Source organism: Melanerpes formicivorus, unplaced genomic scaffold (genome assembly GCF_026170545.1).
Source record: "Melanerpes formicivorus ecotype bairdi unplaced genomic scaffold, bMelFor1.0.p_v2 SCAF_5, whole genome shotgun sequence".
NCBI classification, from domain to species: domain Eukaryota; kingdom Metazoa; phylum Chordata; class Aves; order Piciformes; family Picidae; genus Melanerpes; species Melanerpes formicivorus.
In genome coordinates, this window is record NW_027142357.1 from 10,796,710 (window position 1) to 10,818,317 (window position 21,608).

At 40.8% G+C, this 21,608-nt stretch overlaps 1 protein-coding gene across 10 annotated transcripts in view; it reads right to left on the minus strand.

Annotated features, from left to right (window-relative positions):
- Nucleotides 1–21,608, minus strand: part of AGAP1 (ArfGAP with GTPase domain, ankyrin repeat and PH domain 1) — a 400,655-nt gene that overhangs the window by 99,173 nt on the left and 279,874 nt on the right. For 8 of the 10 annotated variants that reach the window (XM_068138079.1, XM_068138077.1, XM_068138076.1 and 5 more), the window contains one exon: nucleotides 17,983–18,144. The exons of the other annotated variants lie outside the window; for them this stretch is intronic. In XM_068138079.1, coding sequence (XP_067994180.1) covers nucleotides 17,983–18,144 — 162 coding nt within the window. The remainder of the gene's footprint in view (nucleotides 1–17,982; nucleotides 18,145–21,608) is intronic. 10 annotated transcript variants of the gene reach the window in all.

Here is a 21,608-nt window from a genome sequence, read left to right on the forward strand (position 1 = left end):
AGAATCTTACAGATCCTTAAATTAACTTGTGCAACACTAGGACATTTAAAAGCATAATGGAACAGAGATATCTCAAGGTCTTCTGAATGCTATCTGCTTTCATTAATGTTAAAGACAACACACAAAGTAAAGGTGGTAACAGCAATAAAGCTGAGAAAACAAGGTGTGTAACTCATGTATGCCTGGTACAATTAATATTGTTTGACAAAGGGTCACTTACTATCTGATCTCAATGAAAACCAAAACAAACAATCCTATGTTCAGTGTGCTTGGTTTCCCACTGTATTAGCCATGGTAGCATAACATACAACAATTTTAAGGACCAATGACAGTCATTTTCTCCCCTCCAACACCAATTAGATCACTCAGTCAGTACAAAATTAAAGGCTAATGATTCTCCCCTCTTATAAGCAGAGACCTAAGAGTCCCTTCCCCAGTACATGTAATGACTGGCAATAATGAACACCTCTTCCAGTAGTTCTGCTCTTTTTCAGTCAAGAAACATGTAACCACAACATTTAACACAAGTTGAGGAAATGAAGACGTACTTCAACTCTCACTTTCCACCTGGGTCCTTTCACATAGCAAATACTGAAGAAACCTTAGTCCAGTATATCCCCCAAGGTGGTTAATACCATGTTAGTATAATTGCAACCAATCTGTAAGGTAGAATTAGTGCTAAATGCATTAAAAAATATATATATTTTATTTTTAAAAATAGCCTAACACCCTGCACTTTAAAGTGCTTGCTACCACGTAAAGCAAAGCTGCTGCCCGCATCTTGGTTAGATTCCACATTGCAAATAGGTACCAGGCTTGCACTTGAGGTAAAGTCAGGAAAGTACCAAGTCAGAGACTATTGAAAAAGCAACTTTAGATTTTTAGAGTAGTTAAAATATTGCACAACTGTGTATTTGCCAAAGAAACACTAATCTGGGGCTTCCCCCCACCTAATACAGTTTATGTACTAATGACCCGCTAAGCACAGTTGTGCTGCAGGTTATTAATGGGGGATAAATTATATAGTTAATTGCCTGGCAAGGGAGACTAAATCAAACACGGGCTTTATTAAAGATTTTTGCTCTTTCCCCTATATCCACTATTTTGAAACCAATCATCAAGCATTTAACCACAAAAAGGAATCATGTGAATGTGTTTAATGTATATCTGTATATATACAGGAGATTTTAAGTGATTTATCCAGACATGCTTGAAGTGGGTATCCTGCAAAGGTTTGCACCTCTCTGGGTGAAAAGGAAGGCACATCCTGATGAGGATCATTTGCCAATGCTCAGCGTGCTCTTGGCAAAAGGGACACAGATACCTTTGGCTCCTTTGTGCTGAAAGGAGAGAAGACGCCAAAGAGGATGCCAGCAAGAGTGAGGTGTGGCCAAGATGCTGATGGTTATTTCTAGTCTTAAATTCTATCTCCAGCTTGAGATTTAAGAAGGTTACCTACCATGAGTACTTAACAAGAAGAAAAAAGCCCCACAAAACACCTTCATTGCAGTGATGAAATGAAAATTATGGTGTGAGACAGGCCAGCCACAGAGACAGGCACTGCAAGGAAGGGGCCTGGCTGTGTCTTGCTTATTTTCATTTGTGATAGCCCGGAAAATGTATATCTATCATGGTGAAATCCCAGAGAACACACCAGCCAGGAAGGCCATCTTGCATCTACTACAAATTCTAAAAACACTTCACTTTTTCCCCTTAGAAAAATATATGGCAAGTGGCATCCAGACAGGCCTCATTCTCAGCTTTCACTTTAAAAAGAATGATCCCATTTTACTCAAGAGAAGAAAAAGGAAAAAAATAAAATCCAGGACAAAACAGCTCTACCACCCTCTCCCATGGCTTTCACAAAGCTTGTTTCAAATGTTTGTGATGGCAAGACAAGCACTGAAGTGCTTCAGTCCCTGAGGTGGGTGTACAAAGGCTGTATTCATCATGATGTGAGACTCCAGCATCAACACTATGCCTCAAACCCATAAAATGGTGAAGAAACCACACCCCAACACAAAACAGTTGAATATATTTTTCAGCAGGATCTTAAAAAATGTTAAGGTAAATCCACTCACTGCATCTTAGTCTAATTTGCAGGCTATAAATTTCACCAACAAAACCTGCTCATGAGCTCTGAAAAATGAGGACATCTATACACGTGCAGTCCAAATGCTTGCATCGGAGAGCTGAAGAATTAACCTCCTATGGTAATCCTCATGATCCGCAACCCTTTCCAGGTAATAACCTGCTGTCCTTGGGTCAAACGGCTCTGAAGTGAAGAGCCTGAAGCTTTCCCTCCCCCTCAACCAGAGGAGAAACGTGCGTTGCTCGTAAACAGGTGCCGAGCTGATATAGTTGGTGTATTAATGTCCTGTATTCCTGGTTTCGGAGACCACCCTTTGAAGATGGAAGTTATTTAACATTCGTCCCGTTTAAAATATGAGCAATCAAAAGGCGCTAGGCTTACACGCTGTGCTTTCCCATTTCCCACTACTTCTCTTGCCTGACAAGGTATTCTTCAAATTGAAAAGAGGGCTCCTGAAAGCCCAGCTTCGGAAAACTGTAAATGAGTTCAGGCTTCAGCCCGCTGAATGCAATTTCATACTCCTGACTGAATACAAATAATGCATTTTATTTTGTATCAATTACCACGCCTGAGAACAGACGACCACTACCGGGACTATTAAATATATATATACATATATATATAAAAAAATAATATATGTATATTAAGGGGGGGGGGGGGGGGGGAGGGAAAAGCAAGGAAAAAGGCACGCCAAATTAAAAAAGCAAGCGCCTCATTACTCCATATCTAAACCAGCTTTGACAGAAGCACTGGAACTCATAAGATGCGTTTCACTGGCTTGGGATGGGCTGTTTTGCAGCCATCCCGCACGTTCAATGTCAGCCATTAGTTCTTCCCAATCGGGCATCAATGTTCAACGCACCCCCGAAAAAATATATAATACTAGTAATAATAATAACAATCTGCAGCCTCTCCGAGCTTCAATACTTGAAGTATGAGTCAAAGAAGCAGTTTCACTTTTCACTCGGGAAGCTGACAAGCATGACTAGAGGGGGAATAAAATAACATTCAGTTCGCATAAATATCAAGCGGGCTGCTTGAGACTGATGGGCCAGGAATGTATTCTTAGCCATCATTCTGGCAGACAGGCCCAAGGACACTCATAACTTATTTTACAATCATTTAGTTTCAGCTCAAGTGGAAAACGTGACAACTTATCTCTGCTGACAAGATGCCATATCGAACCTTACAATTAACTCTCCCACGATTATCTGCCCAGCCTATCATTAGCTTTGCCGTTTTTGATGGACTGTATGGACAGCTTTCCTTGATGATGGTCATCATTTGTAGGGTGTATATCTATATTATACAACATTAAGGACGAAACTCTCCCCTTGTCACGTAGCTGGGGTTGTCCTGACCAGCACAACCTCGGTTCTGCAACTGCTGGGCCATGTTTCTAAGTGATGCACAGCAACATGCTGATGAAAAATGTCTTCTCCTTCAAAATGGAGCATCACTGTGCTCCAGCCTACACCTACTGCTCCCCACAATGTACAGAAGTAAGCTAGATCTCCATGCCCTCTCCAGCAGTGAGCTTTCCTCCCTGCCTGCTCTCCCCAGTGCAATTAACTCCTCTCTACTGCGAGAGCTGACAAGAGTGGCATCCTTGTGGTTAACCTATGCACACTCATGATGCGATAAGGAGGATGCTCCAATTTCACGTGTGTTTGGTGACTTTCAGTACTAGCAAGAAAATGTGCTTCCCATCAAAAGCTGAGTTTCTGTCTTTGCAGGGCCATGAAATAATACCAAGCCCTTACCAAGGGAGAGGAGAGCTTCTACACAAACCAGTATGACAAAGTACAGGTGCCTATTCCAGAAAAAGTAGTAAACCAGTCAATTCAGAGTATATAGGATAAGATTAGATTTGCACAACTTATTTAAGGCCATTAAAAAATACGCAGTAGTTCATTCCATGCTTGGGAGCAACAAGTGACACTCAGTAACCAAACCCGCTAAGTTATCAAGAGATGGGATAGTAAAAACGTAATGACTCTGTTTTTAGTGCAATGTTTTTTCTCTATAGGTGTGTGACACATGGGATAAGAGAAAGATTCTGTTTCTTCGATTCCAATCCTCACTTGCTAGAAATTACAAACAAAAAAAGCCAATGCAGCTTTAATTCCAGAAAGCAAGTCCCATGCCTGCCTCTCCCCTAGGTACATTCACAAGTTCTGGGAGGAGAAACGAGAAGCAGAAGGGAAGACGTTTGTTGTCTAAAATCACAAGTCATAGTTACGAGATGGAACATGAAATGAAATAAGAAACCATTCAATCCTTCTCAAAAGGGTCTCAAGGGCTGCTGTGCTGTCTTCTATTTGCCATCTGAAACACATTTGATATCCTCTCGCAGTATTATACCATGTTTGCAAAAGGTAACATCCTGCACAAATCCCATTTCTTCTATCTTTGTAATTTTATTATTTGTAAGCCATACAAGGTCCACAAATGGATCTTAAAGACAAAAGAGTTATGTCCTCTAAGGATGTAGAGAGCGTGCTCCTGGATTTGAAAAGGCTATGAAATCCAGTTAAAACCCAGTCTGTGCTGCCTCTGTGCCCCTAGCACAGTACAGCTACCAACCTGCATCCTGAACTGTCCAGCATCTGCTCAGAGCATGTCTGAGATTTGGATTGAAGCCATTTCTTCTTCACCTCTTGCAGTGCCCGCACAGCAGCACAGGAATCGAGGGGATAAAGAAAATGAGGGACAATAAGCAGGAATCAGTGGCCCAGGCCAGGATAAAGGAGTTGGAGGTGCAAAAAGCATGAGGAAAAGAGGCAACACATAAGGTATGGGAATAGCACAGCACAAAGGCTCAGATACAAAAATCCGAGAGCGGAGCTTCATCTTTGGCCCACGGTTCCTATTCTCTCTCATACACACACAACCCTCTCTCCTGTGTAACCATCTACAGCGGAAACAAGAATATTCTGACCTCTTCTATCTTCATGCCTTTTGATTTATTTCATATTTTTGTCAAATCACCTATTTACAAAAACTTGAAACAAACTCAACAGGTGACACTATTCTCCACAGACCAAAGTCAGGCTTGATCTGGTTTACATTTTTCTTGCATCTTCTTGTTAAAATTTTCCAACAGGCTTTCAAAGTGAAATTAGACTTTTTTGTTAAGCCCAGCTCCCCAACGCAGCCTTATTCTCAAGTGGCTGGAGATTGATTAATTTGGGTTTTTGATTTGCTGAAGTGACAAGGACTCAGACGTTACAAAAGCAGGACTGGTGAATGGGATCAATTAAAGAGCAGAAGCAGCAACACAATTAATAGCACCAGGTTCAAGAGCAAAGAGAAAGCGCTGATGACGAAAACAACAGCAACAGCTCTGACTGCAGCAGGAATCTTTGCCACGACCCAAGAAGGTTGAATCCAAAGAGGGTGTTTCAGAACTTTTACTATGCCATTAGTGCTGAAATGAAATAAGGCAAAGATGTCGGTAGCTGGTGGACTGAATAATAAAAAAATAGCTGGACACTTTCATCTTCTACACATGTGTTTTAAATAGAGGTGAAAAAAAAAGCAATCCTTTTATTTAAACAGGGGAAGCAATAGACTAAAACCATCTGTAGTTGTATTTCAGACCCATTTCCCCAAGCTGAGATTTTTCTGGCTGTGAAATCCAATGCTCTACAGCTTCCCTTTACAGCTATTACCATAAATGTTCTATCAAGTTCTTTATATTCCTTCTCTGCCTCAAACCAAAGTTAAAGCAATACTGCAGTTGCACAATGACTGCAGAAGGCTGGAGTCAGGCATGGATGTATGGGACTGACATTAAAATCCTGTCAAAACTGCAGCTTGGCAGAAGTCTGCAGATGATAATAAACACTCACGAGTGAGGGAGAAAGGGTGGCATGAGATTACAGCCTAAAGAAAAAAAAAAGTCAAAACCCGTTAAAGTACACAAAGCTCACACCTTTGGTGGGAATTAGGTGCGTCTGGTCATCGTTTAGCTGAATTCAGCTCGGACACTCAAGCTATCAAGGGCTTAAATTAACCTGCTGCACTGAATGAAATTAAAAGGAAGCTCTGAGCAGAACTGGGGGATGGAGATGAAAGAGCCTCAGGAGTATTCTCTTTCCACAGTGTCTACCATTTTTCCAGCCTTGTGCCTAGAGCCTGTAAATCACAAAGCTATCCTGTCATGTACAGAAAGCCCCACTGAATGCCCAAGTTACTGCCTCTTTCCCTCTAACAGTGATTTCATATTAATAAGAAAAACAAAACTTCCTTCTTGGAAAAAAAACCCCAAAAACAAAAGGACCTCCCCGGTTTTGGAGGGTCTGACTTGGTATGTGGTAGCATGCCTCAGGCAAAACAGACCTGAAGGCATGTTTGGCATGACAGGATCATTTTCACGCAGCAGCCTAATAAGGTACTTTGTGACAAGCAAGGGACATCATCCACAATCTTGTGAGAGAAAGTCAGCCTCATGACAGTAGTAAGCCACAGATATTGGAAGGACTGGATTAAATAATCTCAGAGCTACTAAGACCCTCATTACAATCTCCCTTATCTAAAGGAAAAGGAAAGTTACCTCTAGCATATTTCCTCCTAACACACAATGTCTGGCCATTTTAAAGGAAGCAAAAGCAAGATATAATGTTTAAAAAAACCCACATGAGTACATTGCTCACTATTTTTTCCCTCCTAAGGAGCATCATATTGCAGTTATAGCAAAACACCATCATGTTCCCTAAAAATCGAAGTATTGCTAGCAAGAAAAGAAGAAACCTTGTCCTGTTAACTCCCTTTCAAAACTATCTATGAAGTAAGCTCCCCGTAGCAAGGAAGGAATTTGCTGTCTGACACAGAGAGAGGAAAATCTATTCCAACGTGACTCTCCTGTGCTACCAGTATGGTGACAAGCAAAGTGAAGAGTAACTGCATTTCAGAGGACCTGCAAGCCTCAGAACATGAACCAGAAACAAGATGCTAATCTCTCCTTTGTACATCTCACCTAAAGCAGATTTAGGTCAGGGGCAGAGATATTATAAACTACTCCCTGAGTTAACATAGTTTGCTAATTTATCTTATCCTCCATTAGACAGATGCATCTTTGAATTTGCCTCCTTTGTACCACATGCCCTGTGGAAAGATCAAGCATGACAAGTTACTTGAATACATAAGGACAACAAACTAGAAAGAGATGCAAGTCTCAAACGTTGTAGGATATCACCACATCCCAAGGCAAACTAACTTTGTGGCTCATCCTGCATAGAGCTAGTCTAGATGTATAAGGGATGCCTCTAATTCTTCTGGCATAATGTTTTCACTGGGCAGCATCAGATCTGTTGAGAAAATGTGATTCTTACATGGTGTCACCCTGAATTGCTACAAACTGGGTGTATAATGCTATGGGCTCTGCTTTTCCTGACCATCAACTTCATGCAAAATGAAGAGGTGAGGAATATTACAGAAGGCAGCTAGCTATGGGGATTTATTTCAGGTAACCTGTTCTTAGCTACCTCATGAGGAATAAAGAAGATAGATGGTTTGTTTGAAGACAAAACCGTATGGCTGTGAAATGGTTTCAGGGCAGTACCCTCCTGGTTCAGTTCCAGGTCATGTGTTGGTTAGTCTGTCTGCCACTTTTGAAGCCAGACAGATAATCACACAGTTCAAGAGTAGTTACCAACTGCAGCATTCCAGATCCATTAAACCTATCAAGACAGCCCAAGTAACAGTAATTTGCAGAAAAATAGATGCTTGGAGTATGACTAAAAGAATAGAATCATCATGGAATTGTTAGGGTTGGAAGGGACCTCAAGGATCATCCAGTTCCAACCCCGCTGCCATGCGCAGGGACTCCTCACACTACATCAGGTTGCCCAGAACCACATCCAGTTTGGCCTCAAAAACCTCCAGGGATGGGGCTTCCACCACCAACCTGGGCAACCAGTTCCAGTGTCTCCCCACTCTTATGGTGAAAAACTTCTTCCTAACATCCAGTCTGAATCTACCCCTTTCTATTTTTTTTCCCCATTCCCCCTAGTCCTATCACTACCTGACACCCTAAAAAGTCCCCCACCATCTTTCTTGTAGGCCTCCTGCAGATACTGGAAGGCCACAATAAGGTCTCCCCGGAGCCCTCTCTTCTCCAGACTGAATAGCCCCACTCTTTCAGTCTGTGCTCATCCAGTCCTCTGATCATCCTTGTGGCCCTACTCTGGATATACATGCATCTTGGATTGGCAAGCTATGTCATGATCAAGTACATACACAACATTGTGTGACAAATGGATTTTATGCCCTTGGTCAAAATGATGTGCATAATAAATTCACCTCAATTACACAGAACAGGTCAGAGCTCCACCCTGATGTAATGATCAGCATTGTCTTTTAATTGCAAAACAACTCTTTTAGCAATGCTTTGCCCTGAAATAGAGTCTTGAGTTCTCAAGGTGCTTGGAAAATAATGAATACACACCTTACCAAACCATTCCCTACAAAGATATTTACTGTGTATTTCAAGATAGACAAAATAAGATGGAAACAAAGAACTGACTCTACAAAGAAACACTCAGAGGTGTAAAGATGCTTCTTGTCTCTTATACTCTTACTTTCACCTTCACTCTGCATAACCTGTTGATAACTTCAAGCATCAAAGCCACTCACTGGTAACTGTGAAGAGGTTACAAAGGTCTCCACTATCAGTCCACCAGGCTTCAGGGACAAGTCTTAACATCAGTGTTTGGGAAAAAAATTAGGAGACTTTCATTATTAACATTTTCCAATCAAAGCTTATTTGCTGTATAGCAAATAAGCAGTTAATTGTATCTTGCTAGGTAGGAACAAGCCAAGGCCTTTCTGGTAACATATGCCATGAGCACCAGGATCAGAAAGGAAAAGTAGTGATGGAAGTAACACCAAAGATACTGTTAACCAAAGGCAAACTCAACCATTTTCCTATGGCAGAGACCTATAGCAGAAAAGTAAAGCTCTTAACATAAAGATATGCCTTTGCTGCCTTTTACAGGTGTCAGATGACATAGTTGGCATTGACAAACTTTTTTTTAAATTTAATCAAGCACTCTTTCTAGCTCTTAACAGCTCTTCTGAGGGTTTAGATCACCCATGTCCGGGCCCTCCTTTTGCTCTCACAAAATCCATGAATCAGAAAAGCCACTTGCCTAGAGACCTCTAATCTGGATACTCCTCATCGACCCAGACTGTGGGTGGCACACACCATTGCTGAATTAAGGGATGAGATCAACTGAAACAAATGAAGGGCCCAGAGACTTGAAAGGAGATGCTCTTCCACCTGCAGGAAGGCCAGGTCTCTGTGCTTCAGCTATCCCCCAACAATCAGCAGGTTGTGAAGGAGTTGCGTATCGAATTTAATACAGAGGCTTCTTTCACTCCTTGAACTGTATTCACCGTAAAAAGCTTTGAAGTGTTGGATTCCATAGGTAACATATACACAACATCCCTGTACTCCATGCTCTGTGATCTGGGCTGGAAAGAAATCGAGCCTGCAAACAGACGTGCTTGATGAGACAACTGCTCTCATGTTAATTGAAACAGAAACTTCATTAAGCTGGAGAAGAAACAAAAGCGTTGTGTGTGTTTCTTGCAGTCACTTTTTCCAGCACCTGACAAAACAAAGCAGCATGCTTCTGGACATACATTAAACAAGAAATCTAATTATCAGAAGCATCTGTTTGAACTTCCAAAGTATGGACAGAAAAAGAAGAAATTCTGAAATCAGTGATTACTCCAATGTTCACTATACATTAACTTTTTACTTTCTCAACTTTGTGTTTAAAACATTACTAAACTTTATCTAAACTTAGAATTTATATTATTCTTGTAAAAATTTAGATTAATAAAATGCAGATAAAAAGATCAAGAAAAAGAAAAGTGTTGTGATCTGGGAAGTTAACTCATTTTCTTCCCTAAGTCTTACTTAAAAGGTCCTTCAGTATAGAAGGCATTTGGCTTAGGAAAATTTTAGGCCACATTATTTGAATCAGAAGAGTTTACAGTAAACTTGGCTCTTATAATAAGAGCCTAATAAGGCTTTTCTTTGTTTACTTGCAAATGTGTCTCTCAATTTATATTATTCTCTGTAAACATGATTTTATTTTTCAAAGTGCAGAAACTCCTGCAGGAAATTGTGTGAATCCAGCCTGTGTACTCATTTCCTTGCAATTAGGATTTATCAAGATACATCTCTCCTGAACGCAGGCACCCTCACATCAAACACAGCTCTTCAGCTTTTAATAGCTAGTTCCAGAAGATCCATTCTTCTGCTGCTACTGAATGCAGTCCATGTCCTCCTATTTCAGCCACTATTCAAGCAGTCTTAGACCACAGGTCACACTTATTTCTGAGATACTGGGAAAAACAATCACAGCTGATTCTCTATCTCAAACTATCTTCTGACTGACCTGTCAAGAAGCATTACAGCAAAATTCATTCCAAACTGCAAACATTTAAGATTAAAGTAATCTTGAACTACAAACATAAAAAAAACCCCATCCTTTGAAAGATTAAACTATACTTTTATACAAATGAGATTACAGGATGGCCTCCCTGACGAAGAATTCACTTTGAACAGGACCACAATCACCTTCAGTATTAGCCCTTCCATTTTGACACATACTAACATAGAAACAGAGAACAGAATATATTTTACAGACTTCTAAGCCCTGGATCTGTCAAATGTCAAACATCTGAGCTACAGAGAACCAGCTTGCAGCTGAAGTCAGACAAGAAGACAGACAGCTGTGGTAATAGATACATATATATTTTAACACACAACCTGAAGGTAAAAGTGCCCTGTTTCCAGTGATATCAGTGCCAGGTATCCACTTTCCCTACTTGGGAAGTACCTGACTTTTGGCAGTGGTTAAATACCATGAGTGGTGTACTGCAACATGCTAACCCTGTACCTGAAAGGTTGGGAACAGAGAGCATCTCCCAGACACCAGCCTGAAGACCTAATAAAGGGAACATTCACTATTTCTACTATCCTGTCAGGCTAAAGTTTATGCTCCATAATAAAAATAAAGTGCTTTGGTTAGAGTTGCTTGTTGGCTGTTTTTTTTTCCCCCTCTTCTCTTGAGTGAATAGAAATGGGGAAGGTGTGACAACCAAACTGAGCCATACACAGAAAAAGCACTGATATATTGAACATGGAGAGACAATCTGGTAAGATTAATCAACGTCTGTAGCTACGATAAACATTTTTCCCCCCTTATTATAAGGAACATGGCACATGCTTTCCTATTTCAGTTTAAATTTTAGGTGAAACTAAAAGCAAAATATGCATTTAAGAATCCAAAAGCAAATGCTTGGAAAAACAAAGCTTTATAGTTCCACTCAAAAACTTAATTTAGTCACATAAACAATTTATGGACAGACATTTGGCACCACAGGCTGTGAACAAGATTAAGATGAGCACGAGGTTGCCAATGTCAAATTATCAGAAGATGAAAATTCACATTCCTTGCCATTTTGGAACGAAGTGCAGGATTTAACTTCTGAACGTAATAATTCTCTTTACTGTAATCAGGGGGAGAGTAGCAAGAGGAGGATCTTAAACAAGAAAAGCAGATGGGTTTCTGGAGAACCACAGAACTGTAAAAATCCACACAGTATAGCTCAGGATTTAAACAGAACCACTAGGTAAGCATAGAAGGACTTTGTTGAAACTCAGCAAGTTATGCAGAAATGCCCACCTACCCAAAGCCCTCCTTAAACCAACATCACAGCAGCTCAGTTTAAGCCTCAAAGGTTCAGATTGCTGCCATCTCTGCCCTCCACCATGGACATGGAAACTGAAGAACCACTTTCATATGCCTTTCATTCTTTTAGCTTGCAAGGAAGCAATGTGTTCTCTGCTGGATGTAAAATTCGGTGGGACCAAATGGCAATGGCTCATCTGCAGTCTGGCATTGACTGTGCTGCAAACCGTAGCTTGGATGACCTGGTGAAAGGCATACTGAGAGCAGTAAGCCAAGCCAGCAGCGTTTGAACCCGTGCTGCACAGAGGTAGCACACTGCAAAGGTTTCATCCCTTGATTACTTTTCCAATGAGGTACATTGGGCAGAATTTCAGTGCTCTTCACCTGTGTGATAGGGCAGGTTTTCCCCATCATTCTGGCAATGAACACATATCCAGAGAAGACAAGGTAAGCGCTTGTATTTTCTGAACCTGGGAGGTATCTCCCCAAGAAAGGCAGTGCTACAGTTTCCCATTCAATTGAGATTCTTCTGATCTACAACACAGAATGTTAAGTAAGCATTGGGTCCTACTGAAATATTAGCAATAGGACAAGAGGAAATAGCCTCAAGTTGCACCAGAGGAGGTTTAGGTTTGGCATTAAGAAACATTTCAACACCAAAAGGATTATCCCCTGGAGGGATTTAAAAGATGTGTAGACATGGGGTTGAGGGACATGGTTTGATGGTGGACCTGCCAGTGCTGGGTTAATGGTTGGACTTGATCTGAAAAGTCTTTTCCAGCCTAAACACTTCTATGATTCTACTGCCTCTAGATGCTAACACATTCCTCAAAAACACAGGCAGAAACCATCATTTAGTTTAATGCTATGAAACCCTTTTCCTTATCCTTAAGCTAACACCATTTTGGAGAAGAAAGCTCAGTGAAAGATGAACAGGACACCTGCCCACATCTCAGAAACATCACATTTGCTCTTTCCACCTGCTATAAAGTAGTACTTTATAACCATGATTTCCTTAAGGTATGTTAGGCTGTTTAGAAAGCAAAGGCAGTAATAAGTTGTTCTTATCAGAACCTAGCTGACTGGACTGATAAAGTTTCCCTCTGGAAGTATTTGCAGAAGCAATTTGTTCATTGATCACAAAAGGGTATGAAAACTATGTGAATGTTCCCTTTCCCTTCCTGTTCTTAAAGACAAATCAAAATATTTACACATATACTGTCTTCTATATGGCAAATCTTATAGTATTAAACATTAGGAATTGCAGGAAACCCCACGGTAGCTCCAAAGAAGCTAGAAAGAACAAAAAAAAAAAGACACTTTACATTTGCTTTTCAATAATGATTCTCTCTTTAAAAACAAGGAAAAAGCTCCTCCAAACTACACCTTCTGTACACACTTAACCTGAATAACTGAAATTGTGTACTTGCTTTGAAATGATACCATTTATCCTAAAACTTGCCTATTCAATTCCAGCATCCCTAAACTGTTTTCCAGCTCACTTTTGAAAAACTGTTATGACCACCAGAAGTAAGTTGAGTGATTTTCTTTTTCACCATAGAGCAGATGACTCCATTTAATCATCACAAGTGCTTATGATCAGAAAAGGCAGGCAAGTTGTAAGGTCTGCATTAATGTAAGCACTCCAATGACCTCTCATACCCCATGGCACAGTGAGAACTCAATTTTACATTAATAAACCCTAACACCAAACTGTTAGAAACTCAAAAGACACCAGGTATTACAACTTACATAAATTACAGCTGAGATCAAATGGCCCGTACAAGCAATTGTACAGTGATAAAGCCTAAGTGGATGATATTTAAACAGATATTTGATTTACTGCAGAATTTTATATCATGCTAGAATTCAAATGACGATTTACAAGTCCAGAGGAAAGAAATCCCTGTCCTATGCAAACTACTGTTTGCAGCACTGTTTCAGAAGAACTTCAAATTGTAAATTCAAGGAAGAAATTCTACCCTCTGATAGTCTCAGCATACAGTCACAGAAGCCAACTGATATAACCTGACATTTAAATAGACAATGAACAAGCTATGCCTGCATCACCAGAAAGGAAATGACATCCTCAGGTCTCTGTTAAATCTCACGAACCTAATTTTTTGCAATACAGCTAGCTGTGGTTTTCCTCCATCCAAAAAAAAGCTCTGAGACTAAGTGTGAAGATCTGTCTCTGAAGTTCTTTAGCGATTTAACTAATTGTACAGACTGTAGAAGAGGCAGCACCCTCTCTTATTAGTGGCAGCAAGATCACCAGTGAATATAACTGTTTTCCTTCAGGAAAAAATTGCAATTTGTACTCAGGCTTGAGAAACCTCACAACAGTACTCCTGGCCACCTTTTCCTTGATTTCTCAAAACAATCCTGCCTTTCCTAGCTAAGATTATTTGCAGAAGGAAAAGAATGTAAGACACAAAAGCCACAGTTGCAGAGGACAAACCATGCAGATGCCCACTCTTGAACCAAACCTCAACACTTGAACAGGTTATGAATGACTTCCCTGAGACCAGACAACCCTCTTATTCCCCAGCAGTGAGCAACTACAGATAATTCTTGGTGGAAAAAAAATGATCCATCATGGAAAAGATTTATCAGAGAAAAAAAATTGCAAGCTTCCAGTGTGATCCAGGAAAACCTCTCAGCCAATAGCTGCAGCAGCAGTAATTGTTCTGAATCTATCAATAAAGCTAAGCTGCTCCTTCATTGACTGCAAACACCAATTTCTTTCATGGAGGATTATAAGCTGATGTTCATGGTCTCTCTATCGCCATTAGAGTGATAAACAGTTTAAACTACATCAGGATCTGACATGTAGATCAATTCTGGGTCCATAAAGAATCTACACAAGAGGTTCCTGGACAGGGATTTACTGCCTCCAGTTTTTATTCTCTCTTGCTGCTAAAATTACTTCTGTCAAGTACTTACGAGAGTAAGAAAAAAAATGTAAAAAGAATTAATTTTTCATGTGCTGCTGGAGCAGTCTTTTTAAATTTCTGAGTTTTTAAGGCAAATATGTTACTGCATTTAAGATTATGCTGAACAGCAGGTGGTATTTAGCTAAATCGTGAGCCAGTCGCACGATCCGCTCACTATCAAGCGGACAGCAATTTGAAACACTGAACTAAGCTGTCTAGATTTTCTCTGAGGGCAGTCAGAGGCTTCATGTTACCAGTGCCAAATTATATTAGACATTTAATTTTAAACCTCAGGTACTTAAATGTAAAACCTTACAACAGTAATAGTCATAAAGCAGTGGGGCATTCCATTTCAGAGAATGGATTTTTCTATTTTTCCCCTTTAATTTAACCAGCACCTCCTGTTTTGTGGCTCTGCCCACTACAAAGTAATTTATCTAATTAGGAGATGTTCACAGCTGCTTGAAAGACAGAAGCCCCAGGACACCAAAGGTCTGGTTTGAAAGACTTTGAAAAGTTCTTCGGAGCCACACAAAGTATTAATTTAATGTGGGTAAAAAAGGTGCAGAGAAAAATTGAATCCCAATATGTTATTTTGTCTACAATAAAACCATGTGACAATAAGCAGGCATATTCTCCAGTACATTGGCATTTGAATTCCAAAAGATGCTTAGCTTCTCACCATACCTGCTGCTTTCACAGTATTATCTTTTTATGACTAAAATTCAAAAATCTTTTAATGGAGGAAAAAAACCCTGCGTCAACTTGCCAATATAAAGGACACATCTATGAGCTTACCAAAAGATGATACACCGACAGCAATGAATTATTCCTGAGGTTTTGTAGCAGTTTCAGCACAGTATTTCTGTTTCTGTTGAATCCTAGCTGCCTAAAACTCAACATTAGTTCATTTTTCTCCCTACATATTTATAAAAACCACAACATTCTGCCTCTTTTAGAATTAGAACCTTTGCAAGAAATTATTCAAGTCAGGCTTATGCAGAGGTACCCACCAGACAGCTGTCTTTTTGGAATAAATATTTCATAGATAATTCTAGCTGTCATCTCTTTTGATCCAGAAGTAATCTCATATGAACATCAAGTCAGAAAAAGGTACTGCACATACTTAGGAGTACAGTTCCCTTCACCAGGAATTTAAAACTAGCTGAAATGCAGCATGGGGAACAGAAGACAAGTCCAGCAAGTATCTCAAAACCAGAAAGAGCATCACAAAGTTAAGAGGAAGAGAAAAGGTAGGAATTTAGGTTATACTTCTACTTTTCAACATATTAATTATATGTCACTTTTAGGAACTGACTGAATTCTGCATTTTGAAGATTTTCCTCTACTGTAGCCTCAGCTGTCACATCTGGCACTGGGGATCTAGTCTCCTGTCTGTAGCTGTATGGACCACAGACTACACTTTGTCTTTCACCAGCACCAGAACAAGGGGACACAGTCTCAAGCTGCACCAGGGGAGGTTTAGACGCGAGGTGAGGAAGAAGTTCTTCACTGAGCGAGTCATTCGTCATTGGAACAGGCTGCCCAGGGAGGTGGTTGAGTCGCCATCCCTGGAGGCGTTCAAGGGGAGATTGGACGTGGCACTTGGTGCCATGGTCTAGTCATGGGGTCTGTGTTGATAGGTTGGACTTGATGATCCTCGAGGTCCTTTCCAACCTAAGTTATACTGTGATACTTGCCTTCCTCCTAGCACAAACATCCTATAGTCTCCAAATTTTCTTTGAAAACATACAGTATAAAGAAAGACACCAAGAAGCCAAAACTTTGGCATCATCTTTTAAAATGGATGTAGAATTGGGATGGATTAAAAGGACAAAGCAGCTTGGGAAAAAGTGAAAGAACTATATGGCCTTAACTGTGAAACCAGTTCAGTCTAAAGGTAACCGGTGTAGGGCAATGCTGATTGTTCTAAAAGATTACCCATTTCCCAAAGAAGCAGGTGAGTGGGATAGACACAGAACAGAACTGAAGCATTTTACAGTGTTGTTTAGCTATAACCAAGGCTGAAATAAAGGTGCTTGGTTTAAAAAATTTTTAGTCAAAACACCACAATCCTGAATATGTTGCCCACATGTTTAGAGCTCCAGAAATTTAAGCGCTTCAGCAACCATGAACTTGAGAGCTAATGCCACTCAGGACCAAGATGAACAGATTTTAAACCTTCTGTTCTCATGTGGTAGCACTGAAAAGCTGTCCAAACCTGCTTGAAACACCCAGAAACCGTATCAGGGCTACAGTCAAGATTCCAATCTTATACAGATATAGATGCATACATGTATATATTTTTATGGGACATGTGAGATAGTTTTCATAAACCTATCATTCAATTATAGGGATAGCCACCAGTAACAGCTTTTTCTCTCCCTTTTAACATCCTATTTACAACACCACCACCCCCCACTATCCATATTCTCAATTTCTTCTTAGTTCTTCCATCTCACACAGTCATGTCTTTTCACTCCTGTTTTAGGAGCCTTCCACGGTTTCTCCAACCACCTATTAAGTCCCATGCTCCTGGCCACATGTCCTTCCCTGGTATGAACTATCTCTGCATCACATCACAACAGGAACACTTGAGTCTCAGCCCACCCACCCTGGCTGCCCCAAGGATGGTCTCATTTTCAGCTACAGGTGAACAGCATTTTATCTCTGTCCTTCCTCGGCAGTCCGATGAGGCCTGATGCACCATTTTGATATCAAACATCATGCATATCCTTTAAAAACAACAACCCCTGTTATCCTCTTACAACCTAATCATTGCAAAACACCACCTGGAATAGCATTTGCCTCTTTTAATACCCTTAAACTCTCCACAAAGAAAGCACTAAAACTATGCCAGTAGTATGCATACCTTAAAGCAAGAAAACAGCCAAAGACATGCCAATGAAAAGATGTGGAGGATAATTTACTGCAAATAGCTTCCACAGAGAGTAAGGAAACAAGAATATCAAGTGAACAAGCTACACTGTGTACCTCAAATTAAAATTAATCAATAAAATAACTACATTATCTCTTCCTGCTGAAAAAAGTACTGTATTGATCTGTTCTCTTTTATCTAATTTCTCTTTTTTCTCTTAGATGTTAGAAGTTTGACTTCCAACAGGGTATCTGTGTGAACACCATCAGATTGTACTTTTTTCCTTCTTCATAAAGAAAGCAAACCACCAAATTCCCTCTTCTCCCCACAGCAGATAACCACCCCCAGCTCCAGGTTTCTTACCACTGCTAATGCCAGAGTTTGCAATGACTGTTGCCTCACTCCACTGATCTGCACTGGAGACCGAGTAAGAGCGCTGATGCATACCATCCGGACGACTGTTGAAGGAGACTAGACTGATCCCACTTGCCATCTGAGACACAGATGTGCTAGTAGTCACGTTCCCTAGACATAAATGGAAAACAAATTGTGTCAATAGAGAAGGCAAAATTGGTTTGCATGAAGATGGATGGGTGCACCCAAACAGAGCACAAAAAGAAATTACTTAACCAACACAAAAACCAACATGACCCTCCCTGAAACTTTGAAGACAACAGTCCTGTGACCAGCTTGGGGCACAAAAAAACCAGCTAAGAATTTTTGATGAAAGAGCCTAAAATTTCAAGATTTGGCCTCATTCTATTAATTCATCTTCTGGAAAATACAATCTTCCACAACCTTGCTACCAGTCTTAGTCTATATAGCTTCTCCACTTGTTACAGGTGGAGCGTTAAAGAGAGACTGCACACTGAAAAACAAAGTTTATTCCTGAAAACCACTGTTTAGGCAAGCAGCTGGGATGAGAGGACTACTCATGGAGCTCAAAACATTCCACCTCCATGTCTCCCAAGTAAAGCTACAGCAATGAGGAGCAAATAACTTACTGGCACTGCAATAGCAGCAAAATCAACCTACTGTTTTAAGATGAAAATCTGGATACCATGACACAAAGCTTACAATAGAGGCTTTTTCCACTGACTGCAAACAGCATTCCTGTGTCCCATCCTGCAGCAATACACCCATCACACCTCTAACTGAAGGCCTACTACACGAAAGGTTAGATTCAAAGAACAGCCTTACCCAATAAGCACTAGAAATAATTTTAGTGTGTTCATGATCAGTGATGTCTAGGACAATAAAGTGCTGGGAGATGTGTGCAAGGGGGAGCAGCAGACACAGGTTTCTCACCATAAACCAGGAAAAGTGTGATCTGGTTGAATAAATTTTAGAGTCTAAACAATTAAAGCCTTTTCAGAAACTCAGGTTTCTGATGGTCTTACTCACAACCTGACACAGGCCAAAGTCTACTCTACAGTTTGGGTTTCTGAGAACATTTTTACTCCATTCCCAGCACAATATTTGCACACTCTAAAGATACAAAGATTTTACGATGCTAGCTTCATTCCTTGTGGCAAATTCTCAGGTATCCCACAGGTCTTCTATGGATTTAAGAATACTCTTAAAAATACATGTAAAGGGAAAGAAATAGACATAATTTCATAAAATACCCTAACACTTTGCATTTCCATTGAACCTTCTACTGATGAGTTCAGAAAAATTAATGAATTAATTTTCAATGCTCCTGTGAGGTTGTTAATTATCTGCTATCATTTCCCCCATTTTTCAGAGGTTAAATGACCCAGGGCCACAAAGGAAGATTGTGGCAGACTTGAAAATAAAACCCAGATCTCCTGACTCCCAGTTCTATCATTATGTCTTTTCCCAGAGCAGCCTTTGGGAAGACAGCAGAGCTTAGTGAACTACTTTGTGTTTATTAGAGTTGGCATAATTGTCCCTTTCTCCCCTCCCCTTTCCCAAGACTAAATCTCACCTTTAGTCCTTAACACAGATCCACCACTACAATATCTGTCCACCTGAGTCTTGAATGTACCTTATCAGTATCAAGAACTTCTGCTTGGCAATTTCTGCTTTGTAGACATGAAATACACACAGGAAAATGAATTTGCTCAATTATGCAAAGTCTAAGGTGGATCTTGGAACCATGTCGGGACCTCCCAAGGCTGCGCTTTTGCTACTGGTGCATAATTCCTCTCTAATCACCTTCCCTGGGCAACCCTTTTGTCCAAAAGAATTCTATAATCAGAGCATCATCTGCCAAGCTGTTGAAAAAATGTATGCCTCCAACAACTGGTTGTCTTCAGGACACTGTTTGCTTGACCTCATCAACAAAGAGCAATTTGGTAACAGTGGTAATTTAGCACCTTATAAAGATATCTTCCCAAGAAATGCTCAGCAGAGAAAACAGGCACACAGAAATGAAGTTACAAAGCAAAGGATCAAATTATACCTCAGTAACTTAAAGTTGCAATAGAAAATGGAAACACTATCTGGTAGTACATATATTTTTAAAGTTTCTTAAAAGAAATACATCCTTCCAAATGAATTTATGTGATGCTGCTGATGCTCCCTTCAAATTAACTTGTTCCTCTGTTTTTCACAATTCAGAAGAACTATGAACATTAAGAAATTATTTTGACGATGCACCACAGCAAATGGCATGGGTGACACAAATGACAGAGACTGAGACCATTTGAACTCTAGACACTTCAGATTTAGGCCAGCATAAACACCATGTGGTTTAACAATAACAGAACAATGTGGTGTAGCAGCAGAGGCTGGGGACCAGTTGGTTGAGTAGCAGCACTGCTGTGAAGGATTCCAGTCAACAATAGGATAGAATTAACCAGGTTGGACAAGACCTTTGAGATCATGGAGTCCAACCTATCATGCAACACTATCTTCTCAACTAAACCATGACACCAAGCAGCACATCAAGTCTCTTCCTAAACACCTCTAGTGATGGTGACTCCACCACCTCCCTGGGCAGCACATTCCAAGCACATTCTTGCTGTGAAGAACTTCTTCCTAACATCCAGCCTAAACCTCTCCTGGTGCAGTTTGAGACACTGTTCTCTTGTTCTGGTGCTGGTTGCCTGGGAGAACAGACCAACCCCCACCTGGCTACAACCTCCCTTCAGGTAGTTGGAGAGAGCAAGAAGGTCTCCCCTGAGCCTCCTCTTCTCCAGGCTAAGCAACTCCAGCTCCCTCAGCCTCTCTCTATAGGGCTTGTGCTCCAAACCCTTCACCAGCTTTGCTGCCCTTCTCTGGACACCTTCCAGCAACTCAACATCTTTCCTAAACTGAGGGGCCCAGAACTGGACACAGCACTCAAGGTGTGGCCTAACCAGTGCTGAGTACAGGGGCACTTTGACTTCCTGGCTCCTGCTTGACACATTATTTCTGATGCAGGCCAGGATGCGATTGGCCTTCTTGGCCACCTGGGCACACTGCTGGCTCATGTTCAGCCAGATGTCAATCAGTTCCCCTAGGCCCCTTTCTGCCTGGCCGCTCTCCAGCCACTCTGACCCCAGCCTGAAGCACTGCATGGGGTTGTTGTTGACCAGTGTGTAGAACCCAGCACTTAGACGTGTTGAATTTCATGCTGTTGGACTCTGCCCATCTGTCCAGCCTGTCAAGGTCCCTCTGCAGAGCTCTCCTACCCTCTAACAGATCAGCACCTGCATCCAGCTTGGTGTCATCTGCAAACTTACTGATGATGGACTCAATACCCTCGTCCAGATCATCAACAGATGCCAGAAAGTATCATAACACTGTACACAACATAAACCACTAGCAGGGCACACCATGATGGGTATCTGAAACACTGTACTCAGTTCTGGGACCCCACTTCAAAAGGATTTTGGCAAATGAGAAAAGAACCATCAAAGACTGCCAAGATAGAGTTGTTTGGGGCACTTTTTGGGGCACCTTTATATTATTACTGGTAACTGGCTTTGGAAACAATCTATTTTTTCACAAGGATCCGAACTCAAGAGTGACGCCACGAA